General features: G+C 50.0%; 1 protein-coding gene across 7 annotated transcripts; it reads right to left on the reverse strand.

The window, feature by feature from the left end:
- Nucleotides 1–1,724: 1,724 nt before the first annotated feature.
- On the reverse strand, nucleotides 1,725–15,681 carry SERPINA1 (serpin family A member 1). 7 transcript variants are annotated; one of them, XM_054529612.2, is made up of 5 exons: nucleotides 15,529–15,681; nucleotides 7,565–8,214; nucleotides 5,845–6,115; nucleotides 4,459–4,606; nucleotides 1,725–3,613 (listed from the first exon to the last, which is right to left on the reverse strand). In XM_054529612.2, exons 2-5 carry the CDS (start codon nucleotides 8,208–8,210, stop codon nucleotides 3,422–3,424), a joined length of 1,257 nt encoding a protein of 418 aa, XP_054385587.2. In that variant the 5' UTR covers nucleotides 8,211–8,214; nucleotides 15,529–15,681; the 3' UTR covers nucleotides 1,725–3,421.
- Nucleotides 15,682–22,763: the final 7,082 nt, after the last annotated feature.

Genomic DNA, 22,763 nt, shown 5'->3' on the forward strand with positions numbered 1-22,763 from the left:
ACAACATAAAGGCTTCAGCCTTTCAAGGAGCCCTTGGGGTGTTTGAGGTCATCTGTGGGTGTAGGCTGACTGTTTCTCATGCCTCTGGAAAGGTCCTGGGTTACACCCTGACCCTCTCCACCCAGATCCATGGATGTACGCCTCATTTATTCACTGTTCCCCACTGCCATAGACCAGCATTCTCCCAGGGATGGACCTGGGTTTCATTCCATCCCCCATACACGGCTCATGTTTGCTTGTTTGTTGTTTGAATAAACGCTCCCCACTCGGATTTATGGAGAGGATCAAGTTGCTCCTGGGAAGGAGATCAATGTGAAATCTGTATTTCCTGTTTCTGGTGTGAGAGCCTGGAAGCTCCCTGACTATTGTCCTCTTAACAAATGGGGCTCACAGGGTGCCCCCTGTCTGGCAGAGCTTGCACTTCAAACCAAGGCTTCCTTTATTTAGGCTTAAAATTTAAAATTCGTGTGTTCTCTCCCCTGCAAACTCCTAAGCGAGGTAAAAGGTCATGACTCTAAGGTTCCTGGCTGAGCTGGAAGCTGTTTTCTGCATTTCCCTCTCATCTGTTTCAGAGCAGGATGAGGTTCCTGCCTGCAGAGGGAAACTGACTTGAAATACCCAGGGTGCCCCGCAGCTTGGCCTTTAGCTGATGTTAGGGCACAGCAGGTTGATGCAGTGTGGTCCTGGAAGACGGAGTTGTTTATCATGATCCCTTATGGACTGAGGAAGTATGTGCAGTTGGGGACAGCCAGGCCTAACAGTGGAGAAGACCTGCCTTCCAGGCCCACACTGGACAGAGCATTTGACCTTCTGGGCCTGAGTTTCCCCATGTGTATTTTGGGGATAATGATTCCTAGGCTGTGTCCTGTAGGACCTGTCTGGAGGATCACACTGGACAGTGAATACATTTTTTTAAAACTCTGGAAGATACAGTGAAGCTGAGGTCTTATGGTTGTCCCATCACGGACTTGTGACGTATATTTGTCTTTCTCATAATGAGGTTGTCATGACACTCTGCCCATCCTTGAATGATCCCTGTTGATTCCCAGGGGAGCCCAGGAATTCCCTCTGGGAGGTTATGCTAGTTTGAATGGGGTCTCTCCCAGCCTGACTGTCAACTTGTGTGTGACAGACAATTCTTCAAAGTGAAACGATGGTGTCTAAGGTGACTGCCCTCAGTGCTGCACCTTTCTTCCCTGCCCTGGGCTCTCCAGAAAGCCAACTTGTCTTTGACTCTGCCTCTGTTCTCCTACCAAATGCCAGTTAAATAAGTGGAGTCCTGTGGGTCGCCCAAGGCTGCGGGCTGTGTCAACATCTGGTGGATGAGCTTCTGCTCATCACCTTCAGCTCAATGCCTGCTCCACACTGGGCACAGGGTGTTTTTCTCATGCAGTGTGCTAGGCTTGAGCTGTGGGCCACCAGCAACACTTATGGTTTAAGGAGGAATTACCTCTGCAGAAGTTTAGCGTGACCCTCGAAGGGGAGAGTGTGGTGAGGTGGTATGATTCAGAGGAACAAGTAGCCCATCAAGCCAGCTTTGCCACTTACGAGCTATGTGACATTGTGGGAGACCAGTAGCCTCTCTGAGCCTCACTTTCCTCAGATTTGGAGTTTAAGAGCACAGCAGATCTACTCACACATCACAGTGCTGCTACAGTGATTAAATGAGAAACAGCCAGGGTAGGTAATTCATAGGAATGTCTGATTCACAGAAAGCTCATAAATGCAAGAAATGTAGTTCTATTTATTCTCTGTTCTAATGTGTATACACGTTTTATTATCTGACTTGAACATCATACCAACTCAAAGGCAGGTCTTACTAGCAATGACTGGGGCTCAGAGAAGTTTGGTGACTTCACGAAGGTCACACAGCTGGCAGGGGGAAGAGTCAGAACTTGGATCCAGGTCTTCAGACTCTCAGGTCTGGTGTCATCCTAGGGGGCTTGGTGATGGTCATATCTTTAATGTATTTGTGGAGAGTGAAAGGCTGTCAGTGAGTAAGCTTAAGAGAACAGGAGACTTGTGTGGGAAACAGTTGGTATCCATTGATTAGACTGAATCATGTAGAGTTGCTAATTTCACCATTTTGAACTACAGAAATCACTGTTTGGTATGACTCAACCTCATCCTTTAAGTACACATTCATGATAGTGAGTGGTTAGACAGTGATTCCTAGATTAGTTTGGGATGGGGCAGTGCCTTCCACAGGACAAGGCCATTCCTGGTAGAGACAGGGAGCAGGCTGTCCTTCAGCTGGGGGCCCGGGGGACTTCCTGGCTGCTGTGCTCTTTAGCAGGGCCTTGGAGGATGGAAGGACCCTCCTGGCCCTTACCACAAGGGCTATTCAGGAACAGCCTCTTGCCATGGCACTGGAGCTGCACTGCCCCCTGAAGACTGTAGGGACAGCAACAGGCACGAAGAAGTCAGGCTGCATGTGGCCCCAGTCAGGACTCAGGGGAGGAAAGGGAGGGGTTGCAGGGGTCAATGGGTGATATGCTTCCTTTCCCATAGCTGAGGAATCCTTGCAATGGCCTTCCTGAGCCATCAGCAGGCCTATGGCCATGTGACTAGGGAGGAGAAGGGATATAGGGTAATGGTCTTCTGGGGCCTGCTGGGCCTGGTCGAGTCTGAGGAGGAGACAGAGAAAAAGAAGCAGAGACCCTCCTCTTCATCTGGGGAGAAGGGACCTGATTCTAAACGGAGATATGTGAGGCTTTATGGGGCAGTGATGGAAGGACAAGGACAGAATAGGTGTCCTTGTCGCCCCATGGAGAATGGGCTTGAGGAAGAATCTGCCTCAGTCATTTTCCAGAAGTTCCTGAGAGGTGCAGGGCCCAAGCCTGGTTAGGTGACAGCGGGACAAGAAGATGACATGGTCCTCTCTCTCGTGTTGTTGCAGATGACACAGAACAGGCCAGGGCACGATCAGGCAGTTCTGGGGCCCCCAGAAGGGCAGCCTTGGGGTGGGCATAGCCAGCCCTGGCAGGATGAGGAACTCTGAGTTGGGGGGAGTGGGGGATGAGCAGGGGGACACGAAGATGCTTGGTGGAGCAGGGTCATGGGCTGGTATCTGGTTCCTCCCCTGTGATTCCTTCTTGGGGACTCCAAGACAGGACAAGGAAGACTGGAGCTCTCCAGAAACAGATGGGCCCAGGTCCATAAGCTGAGGATTCAGTCCCCTCTGGATTCAAGCCCAGCACGTGCCTTCCCAGCCAGATGCTCCATGAACACAGTTCAGGGGGCCTGAAGAGAGCACTGTTACCTGGAGCCCACACACAGCCTCAGCAGGCAAAGGAAGACTCAGAGACAACATGGGAGGGGTTTGCAGTCACATGCAGGCAGGGACCAGCTAAACCCTTCTTTAATGTCATCCAGGGAGGGGGCCAGGGATGGAGGGGAGGGGCTGAGAAGTGAGAGGCAGTTATTTTTGGGTGGGATTCACCACTTTTCCCACGAAAAGGGGAGACTTGGTATTTTGTTCAATCATTAAGAAGACAAAGGGTTTGTTGAACTTGACCTCGGGGGGAATAGACATGGGTATGGCCTCTAAAAACATGGCCCCAGCAGCTTCAGTCCCTTTCTCGTCAATGGTCAGCACAGCCTTATGCACGGCCTGGAGGGGAGAGAAGCAGAGACACGTTCTAAGGCTGAGCTGTGCCCCAGCCCAGGCCTCGAGCGAGGCTCACGTGGACACCTCCCAGAAAGCGCTCACTCGGGCCTTTCTCCCCCTGGACGGCCCTGGCCCTGCACATCCTCTCCCTCCCTGTCACACAGGCCTTGCTCCTCCTCAAGGCTTTGGCTGATGGGGCTGGCTCCCCTCTGTCCATCTGCCTGACAAGCGCCTCTCCCCCTGCTCAGGTGCACCCACAACTCAGAACAGGGAAGAGCATCGTCACTCCATGTCTGCCTCCAGGGCTCTCTCCTTTCTAGTACACGGCTTGAAGCTCCTTGAGGACATGGACCCTGGCAGTGACCTTCACAGCGCCCAGACCCCAAGATAATGCAGCCATTCACGGAACTGCAGTTGTTCATTGGTCACCTTTAGTTTTCCAAAATAAGTGTCATCTTTAGCTGAAATCATTCATTAATTCAGACACCAAATCTCACAGATCGAAGGAGTCAGAAAGTCCTTTGAAACAACTTAGCCCAAAGCTTTCTGTGTCAATATGGATAAATCAAGGCCCAATGTCTAGAAGGTCCTGGGCAAAGATGAAATTCAGGGTCAGTGACACAACCTCAAGGGAGGCCCCAAAAGTGCCAGCTGCACAGCAGGCCCCTGCCTGGGTTTGCTGTTTTACCACATCCCGTGTCAGTGAATCACGGGCATCCTCAGGAGCTCAGCCTGGGTCTTCATTTGTTTCCCTTGGCCCCTTCCTCAGCCTCAGGACAGAGCTGCAGCCCCCACACATTCTTCCCTACAGATACCAGGGTGCAACAAGGTCGTCAGGGTGATCTCACCTTGGAGAGCTTCAGGGGTGCCTCCTCCGTGACCCCTGAGAGGTCAGCCCCATTGCTGAAGACCTTAGTGATGCCCAGTTGACCCAGCACTCTCTTCAGATCATAGGTTCCAGTAATGGACAGTTTGGGTAAATGTAAGCTGGCAGACCTGCTGTGCAAAAAAGAAATTCAAGGCATGGCACAGCATTCCTCTTGTTTTTCTGGGACCCACCACAGTGCAAGTGTTTTCTTTTCTGATTATTTCTGCCACTTACTCCTGTGTCCTCCACCCACACTAAGATGGGAACTCGGCTTTGGTTTGTTCTACTTTTAGCTCTTCTACATTGAGTCAAAGAATGTTAACATCAAATGAATCACGAAAGCTTGAAATGCCACCTCCTCTGATATTCTAGGTGTTCTGGAAGCCTGTCTCATCCTGCCCTGTAGTGTTGGGTCACCTGGCCCCCAGCCTGGAACATCCCCAGGGCCCTACACCCAGGGAAACATGGGGTTGGTGGCAGTGCCCAGTGACACCCGTTTAGTGGATAAGAGAAGAGTGACCACACCAGGCTGAGTGCTCCCCTCTGGTTTTCCATAGGGAGACAATGCTGCCCTGAGCAGGGTCTGGTGTGAGCAGGCAGCCTGGCTCTGGGCTCTCTGATCCATTACCCTCTCAGCATCTTTGTTCTTTCTCAACCCCTGGAGCAGAGACCTCAGGAGGTGCTGGCATGGACCAGAGAAATTCCAGCCTTGATTCCTATTATGAACCCGACACTTCCTGTATTTTCATCTTGGTTTTACAGTGTATAAAATGAACTAGATCAGCAGGGCATGGGCATAATTACGAATGCACACACATACACTAATGCGTGGCTCATGTTCAAGTATCATTTACTACAGGACACCCAATCTAACAGCACCGATAAAGTGACAGAGAAACGCAAGCCTTCTGCTAACATGCTCTGGCTGTTCCAATTCCAAACTTTGCTTTTCTGGGCCTTGTCACACAGGCTCTTCCTCCGTCCCCCCAAGGACATTCTGCCCTTGAACTCCACACTCCACTGTTGCCTTTGCCAGGAAGCCCATCTGTTCCTTCTTGCTTCTGCCAGAACGTGTGGTGGTGCTGCTGTCCCTGCCCTGGGCACTGGATATTGGGAAGGGACAGTGTCCATGCTGGAGTGGGAAGTCCCCAGGGATGAGACCTTTACCTCCTCACCCCTGGGTACTGTCCTCCTCATGGAGCATGGATGGTGCTGCCTGAACTCAGTGGTGGCCTCTGCAGTAGCTGTGACCCAGCGATGTGAGGTCCACCCTCCCCAGCCCTCTGGCCAGTCCTGATGGGCCTCAGTCCCAACGTGGCTAAGAGGTGCGGGCAGCTTCTTGGTCACCCTCAGGTTGGGGAATCACCTTCTGTTTTCATTTTCCAGGAACTTGGTGATGATATCGTGGGTGAGTTCATTTTCCAGGTGCTGTAGTTTCCCCTCGTCAGGCAGGAAGAAGATGGCGGTGGCATTGCCCAGATATTTCATCAGCAGCACCCAGCTGGACAGCTTCTCACAGTAGTGGATGTTAAACATGCCTAAACGCCTCATCATGGGCACTTTCACGGTGGTCACCTCGTCCACGTGGAAGTCCTCTTCCTTGGTGTCCTTGACTTCAAAGGGTCTCTCCCATTTGCCTGGAGAGAATGGAAGGTGGGCATCACTAGGGGTGAGTGAAGGTTTGGAAGAGTGTGGCAGAATAAAGGGACCCTGAGTCCCCTCCCTGAGAAGCCCTGAGCCCCCTTGACAACACACATCCCTCAAGGCTCAGTTCATCATCTGTAAAAGGTGCTGAAACCAACCATCCAAGCTGCCGAAAAAGATTGTGTGAGGATAACTCAAAACTAGAGGAAGATGCAGAATTTCTACATCGCGGCGATGTCAGGCTAAGAGATGCCATCGTGGCTGTGCATTTTTATTGGAATTATATGTTTATTTGAGGGTGTCTTGGATATTACAAATAAAATGTTGGAGCATCAGGCATATTTAGTACCTCCTGTCTAAGGCTCCCTGCCTCTTGTTAATTGGCAGCTCAGTTATTCATCCAGGGCAAACATTCTGCTTACTATTCCTGAGAGCTTTCCTCATCCTCTAGATTGGCAGGGGAAATGCAGATGCCTGAGCAGCCTCCCATCTGCCATACCAAGAGAGCTTCACCATTGAGGCATGCAGAGTGGACAGGGGCCTCAGGGACCCCTGATCCCAGGTTTCTCATTGGACAGAAGGAGGAGACGGGGGCTGGAGAGCGACCTGGGCCTGCCCTAAGGCCACAGCAGAGCCAGGACCTCAGTTGTGCTGACTGCAGCCTGGCTGTTCTCCACTGCCCTCCTTTGCCTCAAGAGCAAGGGAGCCTCAGAGTGGAGGAAGCAGCACCTGGCCTTGCCTCCCACCTCCCTTCCTCTATGCTGTTTTCCTGGGACAGTGGGAGCTGGCTTAGAATGCCCTGGGGCCCCCAGCACCCTGGCATTTTAACCCCTCAGGGGCAGGAAGGCAGCCTGAGATACAGAAGAGTCCATCACCTGCTGTATGCCACATACCATCCCCACAGTCTTTGTCATTTGTTTAATCCTAAAAAAACCTGACAGCAAGGATGCTGTTTTGTCCATGCTAAGATGGGAAATTAGTACCTGAAAGAGGTAGAATGCATTGTTTGTGTCAAAAGCTAATCGTGGTAGAGGCAGGATTTGAACCCAGGTCTTTCAGACTGCAAAACTGATACTGCTTCTGGGACACTAGAGTCGTCTAAAGTATGTTCCATGAAACTATCCCTTTATGCAGTGTATTACAATTTGTTCTATAGTTCTAAGCATTATATATTCTACATATACAGTATACACAAGGACATTAAAGGCTCTGAAAAGTTCTGCAGAGCTGTCAGCGGTTTTGACAATTTAATCTATTATTTCCTCAAATTACTCAATGATGGAAAACATTTTAGTGTTTGTGTGTAGAAAACTGAAGAACCCACGCTGACAAGCATTGCTATGGCCCATAATGCATTGCCAAGGAGAGTTCAAGAACTGATGGTTTGAGAATATTTTTGGTTGTTTCTATGGGAACAGCTCAGGCTGGTTGAGCAACCTTACCTTTAAAGAAGATGTAATTCACCAGAGCAAAAACTGTGTCTCTGTCAAGCTCCTTGACCAAATCCACAATTTTCCCTTGCGTTCCCTTCTCCACATAATCGTTGATCTGTTTCTTGGCCTCTTCGGTGTCCCCGAAGTTGACAGTGAAGGCGTCTGAGTGGTACAACTTTTTAACATCCTCCAAAAACTTATCCACTAGCTTCAGGCTCTCGTTGAGGAACAGGCCATTGCCAGTGGTCAGCTGGAGCTGGCTGTCTGGCTGGTTGAGGGTACGGAGGAGTTCCTGGAAGCCTTCATGGACCTGAGCCTCCGGAATCTCCGTAAGGTTGAAATGCAGGCCCTCCAGGATTTCACTGTGAGTGTCAGCCTTGGTCCCCAGGGAGAGCATTGCAAAGGCTGTAGCGATGCTCACTGGGGAGAAGAAGATATTGGTGCTGTTGGACTGGTGTGCCAGCTGGCGGTATAGGCTGAAGGCAAACTCAGCCAGGTTGGGGGTGATCTTGTTGAAGGTTGGGTGATCCTGATCATGGTGGGATGTATCCGTCTTCTGGGCAGCATCTCCCTGGGGATCCTCAGCCAGGGAGACAGGGACCAGGCAGCACAGGCCTGCCAGCAGGAGGATGCCCCACGAGACAGAAGATGGCATTGTTCTGCAAGACAGAGATGGGGGGGGCCAGGCCACGAGTCAGGGCACATGTGACTCCCAGTGATCAGGGATTGACACCACGTGGAAGTGCCTAGGGGTTATTAAACTAGCCTGTGCCAAGTACTTGCCGACATCAGCAACACTGAAAGAATCAGAAGAATAGCAAAATGTATGTAGTGCTTACCATATGCCAAGCACTGTTCTCCATGCTCACATGTGTTAACTCATTGCTTTCTTGTAACAGTCCTGTGAGGTGCTAATGCTACTATCCTTCTTTTACAGGTGAAGAAACCAAAGCCAGAGAGATTAGGTCAGCTATTCAATGTCACTGAAGAAGTAGCAGAACCAGAATCCTACATCTAGGTCCTGTGCCCAGGCTCTGGACAGCAACACTTACATCTGCAATGACCCTAAGATGCAAATGGTATAGCCATTGTTTTACAAAAGAAGAAAATGAGGCACAAGAAGAGGAATGGGCCTGCCCACGATTATCCAGAAATCGGGCCAGATCAGAATCAAGAATCACATCAAGCTGGAAACCCTTGGAGGGCTTCTATCTAATCCCACTATTGAGTGGCCGGGGAAACTGCTGCACAGAAGGGAAATGCATCTTGCACAATGGCAACAGCTAGAGCACGGCGGGGCTGTGATTAAACCCCCGGGAGCTGTTCCCACCCAACACTCACAAGGATCCTCAGCCCTTAGGGTTTTTTTTCCCAAGAGAAGGGGCTGTCCCCACAATGCTCTGTGGTCCCAGACACAAGAATAGGCTGATGTCCCTGCAGTCAGCTTACCTGCCATCTGGGTCACCAGTGGTGTCCCAGTTCTGAGCTCTTGCTGTCAGGGGCTTTAGAGACGCTCATCTCTCCTTGAAAGCAGGGGTTTGTGCTGCTTTAAAGGAGATGGGGGAGGTGGGAAGTGAGAAAACACCTCTTTTAGCTTCAGATAGACCTGAGATCTAATCTGACTCTGTCACTTTCCAGGTGTATAAGCCAGGACAAGTCATTCATCTCCCTGGTCCTCATTTTGCCTCATACATAAAGTGAGGTTTATGTATGAGAATTTAGTGAAATAAGTCTAGACACCAAACCTCACATCAAAAGGATCTGAGAGGGCAACTCTTTTGAGGGAGGGGTTGGCAGGTGTTGCAAATTCAAAGCCTTCAGGTGATAGGCCAGTGAGGAATACATGTTTCATACCTGGGGCTGAGACAATAGGGAGTGGTGGGGCCTGTGGCTGAACCAGCGAGAGCAGGCTCTGCCGAGCAATGGTCAAAGTCAATGTCATCCACAGCAACACAGAGCCTGCCCTGCCCCACAGTGCTCCTTCTACTCCAGATATGCCCAGGCTTCGGACCACCAGCCTGCAGCCCCCTAGGTAGAACCTGCCGTCTTCGCAGATGGGAAAACTGAGGTCCTAGCTGAGGAGAATATGCCTGGCAGCCACATAGTTAACTATTAGTCACAAAACTAAAATCATCGTCTTAACAAAATACAAAGAAAAAGGGGTCCTTGAATTTGGGAAATGAAAAACTGGAGAAAAAAAGTTGGAAATAACAAATATTGAGATTCTTCGACCCCCTTGGACTTTTAAAAGTTTCTTTCCAATAAAGCAACAAAATGAAGCGCAAAACTGGTTTCTCTCCACCACCTTTCTCCTGGCCCTTGTGCCTCTAAGTAATCCAAATGGAACAGACCACACATTACATAATATGTGTTTGTATTTTTCTTCAGCTAGCTAGTGTTGTTAGAACTGAAGACGGTGCTAAAATTAGTGCTGTACATTTCCATCTCCCTTAGATTTCCGTTTCACTTCTCAACTGAACTTTGTGCAGTCCTTCACGGTTGATGGAAATTCCCCCATCATTACAGGGCTCAGTGGTCACGAGGAAGTTGGGCCTCTGCAGGGTGGGGACACTAAGTATGCTGAGTGGCCTCAGGGCCAGAAGTTGTGGCTTCTAGCCTTGGCAGGGCCATCACTATCCACTTGGCCTTGAGCAAGAATCCCCTGGTCCTGGGGCCTCACTCTCCCCAGTTGTGCAAAGTGGGGCTGGGAGAAGACTTCACTGGGGTCCTCTGTACGCTAACATAGGGTTTTTTTTTTGTTTTTTTTTTTTTTTTGAGACAGAGTCTCGCTTTATCTCCCAGGGTGGAGTGCAGTGGCGTGATCTCGGCTCACGGAAACCTCCACCTCCTGGGTTCAAGAAATTCTTCTGCCTCAGCTTCCCAAATAGCTGGGATTACAGGCGCATGCCACCACGCCTGGCTAATTTTTGTATTTTTAGTAGAGCCGAGGTTTCACCGTGTTGGCCAGGCAGCTCTTGAACTCCTGATCTCTTGATCCACCTGCCTCAGCCTCCCAAAGTGCTGGGGTTACAGGCGAGAGCCCCTGCACCCAGCCAGGATTCTTGGTTAGAATGGCATCTGGGTTCAGTGTAGCAAAACAGATGGAGAATTCCCATGGCTAGGCATGAGGGAGGTGCCCTCCTAGACAGGGGGCTACTGGGCTCAAAGGAGGTGGTGAGGCTGGTGCAGGGGGATGTGGAGAGGGGGTGACAGCTGGGAGGAGCACATTCCCCCACACCCATCCATCTCTTCTGGCGTCACATCACCTACTCTTGTTTCCTCGTTTCACAGTGAAGAGTTTGAAGCCCAGAGAGGGTCAGGGCCTTGTTGAGGCTACACAGCAAGTCAGTGACAAAGCTGGAAGAAGTCTTGGCTTTCCCAGCACTCAGATCATGGACTGAGACAGCTGTGTCCTCAAATCTCAGAGGATGAAAGTCAGAATTGGGCTGTGACATTGGTCTCCAGCATCGTGTTGGGTTCATTATGCCTCCCACACTGTTCCTTATAACATCAGGACTCCAAAACCTGCTCTCTCCTGGCCCTTCTATCAGAGGCAGCACCCTGCACCCCTAAAAGCTAGTGCCTGGGAGGGCGACTGGAGAGGAGAAAGTGGATGGCCAAGTACCCCATGGTGTATGGACATTGAGGCCAAGCTTTAAACCAAAAGAATGAAGACTTCATGGTGACATTTCTGGGATCCGGGCAGGTGGGAGCACTCTTTGCAGGGCCAGGGAGAGGGAAGCGAGCCACTTCCTGCCTAATCTCACACCATTTCTACCCGGGAGCATAAAATGAGGGACCAAGAGCAACCCGGCAGGGTGCAGGGAAGAGAATCTCGCTTATGGTCAAACAACCTGTTGAACTGGGCAATAAATAAACCGAAGTGTGACCAGGCCCTGTCACTTACTGGCAGGGGGCCTGGGGTAAATGACTTCACTTCTTTGAGCATTGGCTTCATAGCTGTACAATGGAGAAAAGAATCCTTTGGACAGAGATGAGGAATAACTGACGTAATGCATGAGTGGGCACTAGGTATGGAAGCCCTCCCTGTACCTGCACACAGGTTGAGCTCCTGCCCGAGAGATGGTAGATTTCTTCCTGGACAGCTGCTGCACTCCCTAGGACCATTTCAGCAGGAAGGGGCTCCTGCTCAGCAGTGAACAGCATCTGAGTTTGGCAAATTTTCCATTAAATTATCCAACTATTTGTTTACTGCCTGCCAGCTGCCTAACCCTATGCTAAGCAAACATCAGCCTCAGCGTCACCATCATTGCCACACTTACTGACACCTGGTGTTTTACAGGCGCTGTATCATCTAATCTGTCCTCAAAGCTTACCCTATAAGGTGCAAATTATTAGCCCTATTTTACAGATAGAAAAATTGAGCCCCAAAGAGCATTAAATAACTCACTAAAAATCGCAGAGCTACTTGCTTACAAAATTGAGATTTAATCCTAAATGTTTTGTCTGGGATTAAACAGATTTGACTCCAAAACCTGACATTTAATCATCTCTGTGTACAAAGCTGAAGCCACAAGTCTTGAATCAGAAAGCTTCAGAGGCAGCCTGGCTAAATGAAGAGGGGAGCATCAGTTTGTGGCTAAAACTAGAGGCTCTGAGGCCAAATTGCTCCAGATCAACTTGCTATTAGCTGTGTGACCTTGGACAAGTTACTTAACCTCTCTGAACCTCAGTTTCCTGGAGATGAGAAAGGTGGACTTCGTCATAGAGCTATTGTGAAATTAAATATGCACAAAATGCCAAGAAGTGCCTGCTGCACAGTAAGTTCTCGAGAATATCAGTTCTTGCTGCTATTACTGCAGGTCTTTTAGAGGCATTCTACAGGAAACTGGCCGCCTTGGCCTTGGGCATCTTTTTGACCCGTCTCCAAAACTCAGTGCAGGAAAAATTAAATCCTTCCAACACTCCAGAGATCAAGGTCGGGTGGGGTGAGGGGAGGGGACAGAAGTCCAAGGTTATCATGTTTTGCCCAAGAGAACAGAGAGGTTGAGCAACTGTCTGAAGTCACTGAGCATCAGAGAGGCCTCAAGTCCAGCCCAGGTTTCCTGTTCCCCATCCAGCGCCTGAGACCCAAGAGAAACAGTGAGCACTAGGGCCAGGCTCAAGAGTTCGGGGCCTGGAGCCAGGTGCCTGAGCCCGAATTATGGGTGGTGTGTGATTTGGGGCCAGTTATTAACCTCTCTGTCCCCATCTTCCTCACCTGTAAAATGGGAATCACCCTAGTAACTGCCTTGGAGGGTTATGAAGCTCAGTCATGCACTGAGCTTAGCCGTGGCCTGGCGCAGAACGATTATTCAGGAATGCCAGCTTGAGCCCTGGGTGACGGTGCCCCTCACAGCTTCCTGTCCTCCACTGGGACAGGAGGGCCCAGAGGTCCATGGTTCATGGGGAGGCCCATTTTGATGTAAGGCTGAGGCACAGGTCTGTTCCTGGTCATATCTGGAGGGGATGGAGAATGCGAACCGGTGTTCCTCCCCACCCCTCTCTGGACCTTAACCTCCTCATCTATAGAAGGGGAGAAAGATGCATGCCCAAGCAGTAGGAGAGGTGGTGAGGCTTATAGGAGACAACAGACAGGAGCCCCCGACAGACACAGGAGCTACGCAAACAGAAAGAAATGGCTGCGCTTTGTTGCCGTTGTTGTATCTTGGCTGGTGTCCCCCCTCCTGGGGTGCCAGGACTGCAGACCTAGACACCCTCATCCACTTCTGCTTACAAGAGCCAGTGTATCCACTAGGAGGTACCGAGGGGGGACCGGGCAGGACTGGGAAGCAGGACACAACCCTCATGCCTGCTGTTATTATGAAAATAGGACCTCAGCTGCAGCCCCTCCATCTGCCCTGCATCTCAGCGGGCAGACACCCACTCCGCAACCCCCCTCCTGCCCCAGACCTGCTGCCTGCCTGGGCTGTGGGGGACTCAGAGTCCTCTCCAGAACCTCTCGCAGTGAAAGGCATACTTACGATTCACTGTCCCAGGTTAGTGGTGGTGCCTGAGGCTGAGGAGACAGAACCCTGTCCTCGTCCGTATTTAAGCAGTGGATGCAGAGGGGCAATGGGGGAGGCTGCTGGTGAATATTAACCAAGGTCACCCCAGTTATCGGAGGAGCAAACAGGGGCTAAGTCCACCGGCTGGGCTCTGAGTCGCCCGCCCACGCTGCCTGGACGCTTTGCCTGGGCAGTGTACAGCTTCCACTGCACGTACTGAAAGGAGTCATTGTACCTGGCTCAGAAACCACAGCGTCCTGTGTCCAAGGTGGAGGGGGTGGCGTTGAGTCAGACAGTCTCTGGGAGAGTACCACTTAGCTGGCCCTCTGCTCTCACTGCAGAATCCTTAGTGGCTGTTCCATTGGTAGCAAGATCTACCATTTACTGAGTCACCCCAAAATGCCTGATGCTGAAGACTTACTGCCGCCCTGGGAGATCAGAGTGGGTTAGAGCCCATTTGACAGATGACGAAACTGAGGCTCAGAGCAGAGAGGCCGCTCATCCAGTTACCCAGTCAGCCTTAGACACAAACACCCTCTTGATGGTCCCGATGGAAAAGTGGAGCATGACTGAGGCAGACACAACCATCAGGCTGGCATGGGGGGCCATGAGACAGGGTCGAGGTGGGAGAGCACATCTGTAAAGAAGAGCTGTGCTGCCTCAGGCAGGCCGCTTCACCTCTCTGAACCAGGAATTGTTTCACCTGCATCCCAGAGAGTTGGAAGTTTCATTCCCAAGCATGCTTGTGAAGTGCCTTGGGTGAAGTGCCTGGCACACAGTAGGCTCTTTATGTGGGTCTGCACAGCCCTCTGCTTAGCCTGCCCCCCAGGCTGCTCAGAGCAGGAGGAGGTTCAATTCTGACCAGCCTCAGGCCTGTTTCTGTTTTTGCTCATGGAAAACTAGTGTGTTGTGTATACAGCTTGGATTTTCTTTGGATACATGGCCCCCATCCTTGGGTTGTTGGAGGCCTTTGGGGACTTCTGGGGGTGGAGGGGGAGGGGAGGTACAGGGTTGAGGCTAGTGGGGCCTCACTTGATTGCAATCCCTTTAAAAGCCTAAATCAGATTGCATCACCCTCTGTGCAACCCACAAACCTGCTTGGGAGCTGGCGTACGTGCCGTAGATACTTGCAGAGTGAATGGATGAGTGCATTTTTGCCCCTTCTGTCATTCACCAGTCCCACTTACGCCTCCACCTTGGGGCTCTACCAGGTGAGTGACTCACAGGATCCTCCAGCACACATATTCAGAGCAGGGAACCCACTTACTGGCTGTGAGGCCTCAGGTGAGTTGTTTAACCGCTCCGAGCCTCAATTTCCCTATCTGTAAAATGGGGACGGTGACGGTATGTACCTTGTTAGCTGCTGTGAGGATTAAAATGCAACAGTTCAAGGAAAGCTCAGAGCTGGGTGCTGGGTGTGCCCAGAAAGCCCCTTGTGATGCTGCCCTCCCTCCCCCGTGTCGGGGTCTCCCTGGTGTCACCGGGGTGGAGTGGGCCGCACTTGAAGAGCTTTCCTCCAGGCAGTCTCTCATTCAGTTACCCTGTGAGGGGAGTAGGTACCACCCTCCTTTCAGGCAGCGGGAAACTGAGCTCAGACTCCCCTCCCCTTCTCTCTGAGCTCCCTTCCCTGCCAGCTCCATCCCCTGGCTTCAGGGCCCCTGTCCTTCCCCTGAGCTGGCTGAATGGATATTCCGCTACTCTACGTCCACTCACAGCTCCAGCGCTGGGCTGTGGTTGAGGTCGCCTGCCCTCGGTAGTTCCTGGGCATTTCCTGCCCTCTCTGGACCTTCGTTTTCCCGTCTGCACAATGACCCCCACTCCGAGCCCCGCTGTCCCTCCCACCTGTGGAACTGAGTGAGCAGCAGCAGCAATGTCCCACCTTTCCTGCTCTCCTCAAGCTCTGTCTCCTCTGGCAGGCACAGGAGAGTGGCCTGAAGGCTGGCAGGAGGTTGCCGCCCCTCCTACCTGGAGTTCCTGGCAGCAGCAGCGGCTAGGCCTTCCTCGGAGGCCCGACCCCCTCCTCCTTCTTTGTTCAGCTCAGGACTCTGAGGGTTGCTGCGTGGAGGCAGTGCATGCCCTGGGCACAGTGCCCAGTTCCTGTCCACCCAGGAAGTAGACTTCGGGCGGAGGCAATAGGTTGGGGAGGGGCGGGGAGCTTGGACAGGAAAGGGCCTTGCCCATTGCCCGGCAGACACAAGACTGGGCCCTCATAAACTCAGACAGCCCTGCATGTCACCTGTTCTACCTGCCCTGTCACCTCTGTGACCCGGGACAAGTCACCCTCTCCCTTTGAGCTGCCGTAAGAGGTACAGTCACACTGCCCAGAGGATTACTAGAAATGACAGGCCTCGCCCTCCTGGCACAGACCTGGCACCAATAACTGGCAGGTTTCTGGGGCCAGCTGCAGAGGGAAGAGGACTGAGCCACCTATGAAATGCCCAGTGGGCAGCCCCACGACTGGGCAGGTCTGTGTGCACTGGGGAGGTGTGTGTCATAGGACCTGGCTGGGTGCAGAAGGGAATGCAGTGGGGAGCTGGGACTTTTGGAGGAGGAAGGAAGAAAGCATGGGTGGGAGCAGGTGAGGCAAGTAAGGGGCTCAGAATTTGGGGTCCTGCTCTTTCGGCAGGGCTCTAGGCTCAGCCCATGTCCTGCTGTGGACATCCATCCTGGGAGGAAGGGCTGGGATAATCTGGAAAAATGCACCAGGACAAAATCCCGGGGGGTGGGGTGGGAGGGGCGGGAGAACTCAGTGGCCATTCACAAGGATACTGTGCCCCCAGGAACCCCAGGACATGATGGGGAAAGTCTTGTCCACGTGGTTACTTCCAGAATTGTCTATTGTAGCATCTGGGCTGATCCCCCCAGAGGAAATGCATCATGGGAAGATCCTGTGAGCTGGTCATGAATAAAGGGCATCTGGGGGAGGCCCTGCCCAGCCACAGGGCCCTGCCTGGAGATGGGAGCCTCATGGTATGGGCTGGATAGGGATGTGAGAGTTGAGATTTGGGGTCTGCAGCAAGGAATCGGATAAGGGGGTGGGGTGTGCCAGTGGCCCTGGGCCAAGTAAATCAAGACTGAGTGACTGGTCAGGAGAACAACAGTGGACTTCATGGGAGCTGAACTCATTGGCAAAGTGCGCTGGAGAGTGCTGGCCACCCCACAAACACACATACGCACGATGCACACCCTCACTATGCACCCTCCTTCCCAGGCACCAGCTTCCTTCTTTGAGAGGCAGTGCAGGTCACTGGTTAAGGCGTGGGCTCGGGATCTAACATCTGGGGCCAAGCCTTAGCTCTATCGCTCTTTTTGTGAGCTCTTAGACAAGCCACTTAACTTCTCTGCTGCTCGGTTTCCTCATCTGTGAGATAGGAAGACTCTAAGAAGAGTCACTTCCATCAGGACTGTGAAGATCAAATGAGATAATAACATTTAAGCACTTCGGGCAGCCTCTGGCATGTGATGGGCCCCAAGTCAATGCTAACCACCAAAGGCCATGACCTTTGGGGATGTGTCCTGGCTCTGAAAAACCTTATAGATGGGTCTCAGGGGTCTAAGTGGGGGAACAACTGCTGCGTTTGGCCCCAGACTTGGGGAGCAGCACCTGTTGTTGAGGGACACCTCCTCAGATTCAAACTTCCATTTTTTCCAGAAAAGGGCCATCAATCCCCTCTTTAGGGGCTGTGCTCATTTTGGCTTTCTAAAGGTGAAGGGCCAGGTTCCTTTAGCATCTTTCTGAGCACCTGTGACATGCAGAGGATGTGGGGTGACTGCAGCTAGGCGGACTTGGATCCGGGGGAGGGCCTCAGTTCTCTGAGCCTTGGTTTCCTCATCTATAAAATAGGAATACAAGTTTCTTTCCCACATAGTTGTTCTGAGGCTTAAATGAGGTCATGCTGGTGGGGTGTTTAACACAGAGCTCTGTTAGCATAACGGACACTTGTGTCTGTCTTCTTATAACTCATTTAATGAATGAATGAAGTTTGCACCATTTGTTCACCTCCTCCAGTCATCTTTCAAATTAACCAACTTGCAAAACCCCAGCAGACACACTTTCCTTCTGTGCGTAATCTCCTGAGCCGCTTCCTGTGTGTTGGGGAGGGGAGGGGGAACTTCTGCATTTTCTGGAACTATTTGGCCTACTCACAGCTTTTTTTTGTTTGTTTGTTTGAGACAGAGTCTCAGTCACCCAGGCTGGAGTACAGTGGCGCAATCCTGGCTTACTGCAAACTCCACCTCTCGAATTCTGGAATTACAAGCGATTCTCGTGCCTCAGCCTCCAGAGTAGCTGGCATTACAAGCATGTGCTACCAATTCCAGTTAATTTTTGTATTTTTAGTAGTGACAGGGTTTCTCCATGTTGGCCAGGCTGGTCTCAAACTACTGGCCTCAAGTTATCTGCCCGCCTCGGCCTCCCAAAGTGCTGAAGTTACAGGTGTGAGCCACTGTGCCCGGCCTTTACTTTTTATCTTTACTCAGACGGAGAAAAATAAGGCAAAGCTATACATTGTAAGAGGCAACATAGTTAAAAGAAGGAATAAAAATGCATCTATAGCTTTATCCTCTTCTTGTTAAAATTAATAAAACTAATGTTTTATTGCAGCTAACCTTTTCTGAACTTTATTTTAACTTTACTCTTTTGAGGTTATGGGCCATGATGGTCATTATGGATTGGAAGCTTTTAAGAGACTCAATGTGTCCTATTGAACTATAATTATGATTTGATTTTAGATGGTCAACTTGTTGCATTTTGGTCAATAGGAACCCTTTTAAGTTATCTCTTTATCCCTTTGACAATCTCTGCTGATGTTTCAGCAACACACACTTGCTTTGTGGCAAGGCCACCACGTTCGTGTTCCAGGTCTGTCTTCATTTTCTCTTGCCCCAAGACATGGCACTGGGGTATCTTCCCTGGAAGAGGAAGCGAGCAGGCAGTGACAGAGGCCTTCTGGGAACCACAGGCAAGGCTGAGCGTGCAGGACTCACCCTTGCATGGGGACTATGGGAGACCCAGCAGGACTTTAGGGCTTATTATTCAGAAATACATGCCCTGCGTGGGTGGCTTAGATAACAGAGAGCAATAGGGCTCTTAATTTGCCCAACTCTGACCTTGGCTTCAAATTGTTCGATTTACCCTGTTGACTCCTTCATGTTGACTTTGAGCATTTCTATTTGCTTGGTTTTAACAGGCCTCTTACTTCAATTTTATAATATAAATCTCCAAATACTCCAGCGGTGGTGTGCCACCCCCTGAATCGTGGCTGAGACTCTTTGCACATGTGGCCTCTGCCAGGCCCTGTCTTAAACACTTCACATGCATCACCTCACTCTATCCTGTGCAGTGAGTACTACTGTTACCGCCTTAGAACAGATGAGGAAACTGAGGCAGAGTGTTACCCTGATGCTGAAACAGGTACCTCCCTCTCTCCCTTCCTCTCTTTCTCCCTGCTTGCTGCTTCCACAACACTTCCTACACATCCCTTTGTAACATTAGCATAATAAGTAACAGTGAGCACGTGGCTCATGCCAGAGCCATTCCAAGCATTTGTTACAGATTAACTCCTCGTCCTCACATCGAGCCTATGAAGTCGATATTTCTGTTATCCCATTTTATAGATGAGGAAACTGAGGTTCATAGACGTCGAGCACCTAGCCCTGGGTCACACAGCTGGCAAGTGGTGGAGGGCAGATTCTAACCAGGCTGTGAGATGCATGATCCCAAATCTTGGTGGCATCACCAGGCTACAAGTGACCTGAGGGCAGGGACTGTGTTTTTTCCATCTCTGTGGCTTTGTACTGAGCACAAAATAGGTGATGGAAAGTTGCTTCATGAACTGAGTTAATCAAGGGTCATGGAAATGGAGCATTTCTTTAAGCAGATGGCTAAGGTGGCTTGCCAGGGTGAAAGTGTGAAAACTTTGCATATGCTAAAAATTTGTGTGAGGCGTGCAACTTCTTAGGTAAAACAAAACAAAACAAACCCAGTTGCTTTATTATTCAAGCTGGAGTCTAACACTGAGGAGGGAGAGGTTAGCAGGCTGTCAAAGCCTCCCAGCCAGGACCTAGAACCTGGTGCCAAGCCTGGGTTTCCACTACCACCCAAGCTGCTTTTCCACCTGCCTCCTCTGTCTGCCCCACGAGAAAAGGGAAACAGTCCGTGGGAGGACAACAGAGCGAGGACTGAGCTGTCATGATGAAATCCACCGACGAGGAAGGAGGTTGCATCATGCCACCGCCTTCCCTCTTTCCATTCTCCTTGTGGCCCCTCCTGAGCTCATCAGCAGAATCCCAGCCAAAGCAACCCATTTGCTGATTGGTTACCAGATGCCAAGGTCTCTGTCAGAAATTTGTGCTCACAAACGTTCATTTCCCCAACAGCTCTGCAAGGAAGGTTTTATTATACCTACTTTGCACGTTAGGATTGAAGGGAATATATAAGATGACACTATAAAGCCTCTCTTGAATCCTCCAGCCTCTCCGCATCTGCCCTGTGCCACCATCCCTTCCCTGTCTTTATCAATTTACTTTTTATGGACGTGTTATTTGCATGTAGTAAAACCGTAACTCCTAAATACACAGCTCAATACATTTTTACATGTGTGTGCATCTGTGTAACCACCACTCTGAGCAAGACAGAGCAAATTCTTCCATCCACAAAGTCCCCTTTCTATCAATGCCTCCCGAAGGTAACTTCTTGTTCTGACTTCTGTCTCCATAGACTGGTTTTTCCCCTTCTAGAAGAGCATGTAAATGGGATAATACACTACCTATGTTTTTGTGTCTGGCTTCTTTAGTTCAATATCATGTTTCTGAGATTGATCTACGTTGTCACCAATATCAGCAGTGCGCTTATGCTTCTTGCTGAGTCCTACTCCATCATCATCATGTGGGCGGACCACAATTAGCCGGTTTATTGACGGATGGTTGGGTGGCTTCCACTTTGGTCTGTTATGGATGAAGCTTCTAAGAGCATTCACATAGAAGTCTTTGTATTTTCATTTCTTTTGGGTGGAATGGCTATTTGTAGACTATGCTAAACTGTATTTAAAAAAACCCTTTTCTCTCCCCTCCTTGCTTTTTTTTTCTCTCCCCTCCTTACCCTTTCCTTGCTGTCTTGGAAGGATTCCAGGAATTAAGTGGAAAAGAAGTAGGACATAGTTCAAATCCCAGATCTGCCATTAACCACCAAGAACCCAGAGCCAGCAACTTCCTCTCTTTTATCTGTGGAATGGAGATGATAGTCCTGACATGGTGAGCCTGCAGTGAGGATTACAGAAAGTGCCTGGCTGAATAAATGGTATTTCCTTGTTCTTTCACCCTTGGGATTGTGTGCCTGTTGTTTTGACAGCAGGCAAATAGAAATTTAATTCAGTGAAGTGACTGGGAACAAAAAACAAAGTTGTTTCAGGAATTTGGTGAAAAATCGGTGATTTCCATTCTACTTAAACTGGTTCTCAGGGCCTGGTGTCTGGCTCTCCCCCTCAGAGAGCGTTGGGCAAGAAGGGCAAACACAAGCTGGGTCAACATCAGCCCTCCTAGCAAACAGTGAGGATGTGTGTGTTCTGGACTTCTCTGCCCTCTTCCCTCTACCTCTGTTCTCCAGCGGGGCTACGTGGGAAGCAGATAGGGAAGACTCTGTGAAGCGACTTAGGCTCAGGTACTGGAAGCTGTGTGGATGGGATTGAGGGAGCTGAGGACACACTTGGAGAAGTGCCCTGCTCTCTTGGGCTGGAGCCCTCAGGTTTACCAGGGAGGGCAGGGCAAGGCACTCAGGGTGCTGAAGACAAACAGTTTGCACACATGTGCATACACACATTAACATCCCCACATAAGATTTTTGGGGGTCTCCTTCCTTATTTAAAGGGCCCTGGAAAAAATAATGGCCCTGACACCACCTGAAATAGTGTAGATTATGGCAAGATTATGAGATTTGGGTGAGTTAGGGCTAGGGTCAGTTTACTGTGGACAAGTTACTTAACTCCTTATGGCTTTACTGTCCATATGTGTAAGTGGAGATTATAGTTCCGAGGTCTTAGAGTTGGTTGTTAAGATGAAATAAATGAGTACACAGAGATGACCAGCATAGAGAAGACACTTCATAATGTCAGAGGTGTTTGAATAAGAGTGACTCCATCTTGAATAGGGACTGGTTAAAATGAGGCTGAGACTTACTGGGATGCATTCCCAGATGGTTAAGAGATTCTAAGTCACAGGATGAGACAGGAGGTCAGCACAAGGTCATAAAGAGCTTGCTAATAAAACAGGTTGAAGTAAAGAAGCCGGCCAAACCCTACCAAAATCAAGATGGCCACAAGATTGACCTCTGGTTGTCTTCACTGCCACACTTTCACCAGCGCATACTAGTTCACAAATGCCATGGCAATGTCAGGAATTTACTCTATATGTTCTAAAAAGGTAAGGCATGAATAACCCACCCCTTGTTTAGCATATCAAGAAACACCATAAAAATGGGCAACCAGCAGCCCTCAGGGCTGCTCTGTCTACGGAGTAGCCACGCTTGTATTCCTCTACTTTCTTAATAAGTTTGCTTTCACTTTATTCTGTGGACTTACCCTGAATTCTTTCTTGTGCGAGATCCAAGAACCCTCTCTTGGGGTCTAGATCAGGACCCCTTTCTGGTAACAATAATGTTGATTCCTTTTCTTTCCCTTTTTGAAAAAAAAATTGGGCAGTCCCCAAACCAGAATAGGTTCAGAGAGACTCCTCCTCTTTCTATTTTCCTCTTCTCTTTCGGTCTTTTGTTTTAGTTGGAAGTAAGAGAACAAAGCCATGTACAATACATTGTCTAGGGTAAGAGTCTATGCATATATAGAGAAACTAAAGGAGATGCATGGAAGGCTCTGAGACACAACCCACTGACTCTCCTGGAATGCAGATTTGCCAGCTGGGACAATGACTTCTACTTTGTTCTTTATGTTTCTGTATGTTTATATTTTCACAAGAATGGGTTGCCTTTATAAGAAAGCATGCCTTTAATTCCTTTTAACTTAAACAAATGGAAAGACTCTATTCAAATACATGACAGTTTCTTCCAGGGTCTCTAAAAAGGTGACTTCCCCGGGGGTTCTCCTTCACCTTTTTGGCTTTCCTCCAAATGCCCTAACCCTCGGAAGGAGTGGAAAAGCTTCTGTGATGAAGTTGGACAACATGGGGCTCAAATCCTAATCTGTTGCTTATTA

Source organism: Pongo abelii, chromosome 15, assembly GCF_028885655.2.
Source record: "Pongo abelii isolate AG06213 chromosome 15, NHGRI_mPonAbe1-v2.0_pri, whole genome shotgun sequence".
NCBI lineage: Eukaryota > Metazoa > Chordata > Mammalia > Primates > Hominidae > Pongo > Pongo abelii.

Coding starts and splice junctions, on each gene's coding strand:
- SERPINA1 (XM_054529609.2), bottom strand. CDS start 8,210: ATGCCATCTTCTGTCTCGTGGGGCATCCTCCTGCTGGCAGGCCTGTGC. Junction 4,610..5,844: donor CTGGAAAATGAAAACAGAAG/GTGATTCCCCAA, acceptor TTTTTTGCACAG/CAGGTCTGCCAGCTTACATT. Junction 3,614..4,458: donor CACCCCTGAAGCTCTCCAAG/GTGAGATCACCC, acceptor TCTCCCCTCCAG/GCCGTGCATAAGGCTGTGCT.